The sequence below is a fragment of the Sphaeroforma arctica genome (assembly GCF_001186125.1).
Source record: "Sphaeroforma arctica JP610 unplaced genomic scaffold supercont1.926, whole genome shotgun sequence".
NCBI lineage: Eukaryota > Ichthyosporea > Ichthyophonida > Sphaeroforma > Sphaeroforma arctica.
In genome coordinates this window covers 21235-23068 of record NW_014039632.1, presented here as the reverse complement: position 1 = coordinate 23068, position 1834 = coordinate 21235, and the positions used below count along the sequence as shown (strand labels likewise).

Sequence of the window (1834 nt, the reverse complement as noted above, 5' to 3'; positions counted from 1 at the left end):
GTGTTATACAGCTGAATGTCCTGTCCATTGGCACTATAACAACGTACTCTCTGAACATCCCATCCCATCCCATCCCATCCCATTCCATTCCATCCCATCCCATCCCATCCCATCCCATCCCATCCCATCCCATTCCATCCCATTACATTCCATCCCATACCATCCCATCCCAGTACTCTGTCCATGTCGTGCGTGCGTGCAAGCCCCTTGACTTCGCTGCGCTGCAGCAGATGATGGTGCTGCTGTGTACGCTTGCCTGGGCTTTGCCTCCGGCCATTCAGTTCAAGGGCATCACTGTCGATGTCTACGGCCCACCCGCACACGCAACAGCCAAAGCACAAGTGCGTTCCTGTAAGTTGTTGGTGTGCTCAGGTGTGTTTGTGTTTTGTGTTTGATCAGTTGTTACTGTGTATTAATGTTTGTAGGTGTTCATGTATGTTCGTATTTGTAAGTTACTTTTGCGTGTTCGTATTTGTAAGTTCAGTTGTTAGTGTGTATTAATGTTTGTAAGTGTTCATGTATGTTCGTATAAGTAAGTTACTTATGCGTGTTTGTATTTGTAAGCTCAGTAGTTAATGTGTATTAATGTTTATAGGTGTTCATGTATGTTCTCATTTGTAAGCTACTTATGCGTTTTCGTATTTGTAAGTCAAGTTGTTTATGCATGTTCAGACCAGTAATTTGTTGGTGTGCGTTTACGTCTATATCTGTACATTCCGTTAAACGTGACATCTCGTTCAGCTCTATTCTTAACACAGAGCCCCTTACATGAAAATGAAACACCTATACATCGAACCTCCTGAGCGGATTTAAACCCCTAAAACCCAAACCTAGACCCACCCCACGCTTACCACCTTGTACCCTGTTCTAAAAATAGAACCCTGCAGGATCAAAACTCTACTTCTCCCACATTCACACAGCGCTGACGGAGGGCCATATCGAGCGACGCTTTAAGGTGTCGATTGAGACTCTAACAGTGGCCGAAACACTCATCAAACCAAATAAGGGAATGGCGCTGGCCGTGTCTGTGGGCTGTGGCGAAGACAACCGAGCGCAGGTACAGCTTATATTTGTACCAACTTATACCTACACAACTTAGACCTACACAACTTAGACCTGCACAATTTATACCTACACAAATTATACCTACACAACTTATACCTGCACAACTTATACCTACACAACTTAGACCTACACACCTTATACCTACACAACTTAGACCTACACAACTTATACTTACACGACTTATACATACACAACTTATACCTAAATAACTTATACCTACAAAACTTAGACCTACACAACTAAGACCTACACAACTCATATCTACATAACTTATACCTACACAACTCATATCTACACAACTTATACCTACACAACTCATATCTACACAACTTATACCTACACAACTCAGACAAACACCGAGTATGGCTTTTACTATACTGTACAGCATAGCTTATGATATACGCATACAATATAAGTATAATTTATACTATACTCTTCCAAAATTAACATATCACACGCTACACTATACAGTGTGAGTACAGCTTATGATATACTTAGGTACAGTTTATGCTATACTCATATAAGTATAGCCAATACTAGCATAAGTCATGTCGTACACGTCTGTGTCTAAGGCATGAGTGAGTGCGTGGTCGATGCCTTATAAATCATGACGCATCAGTTGAAGACATTGGTACGTGCATTGCATTGCAGGTGGTTGCCATAGAAACCATTTCGGACGTAAGCAGTCACCTTGCGAAGAGTCTGTTTGTGCAGAGTTTTGTACCTAGAGTGATAAGTCGCAGATATATATATATATATATATATATAT

At 41.3% G+C, this 1834-nt stretch overlaps 1 protein-coding gene across 1 annotated transcript; it reads left to right on the top strand.

Annotated features, from left to right (window-relative positions):
- Positions 1-193: 193 nt before the first annotated feature.
- On the top strand, positions 194-1099 carry SARC_09284 (hypothetical protein; the record flags this gene model as incomplete). The annotated part of the gene is made up of 2 exons (XM_014296709.1): positions 194-351; positions 921-1099. Exons 1-2 carry the CDS (start codon positions 231-233, stop codon positions 1097-1099), a joined length of 300 nt encoding a protein of 99 aa, XP_014152184.1. The 5' UTR covers positions 194-230.
- Between the last annotated feature and the right edge of the window lie 735 nt (positions 1100-1834).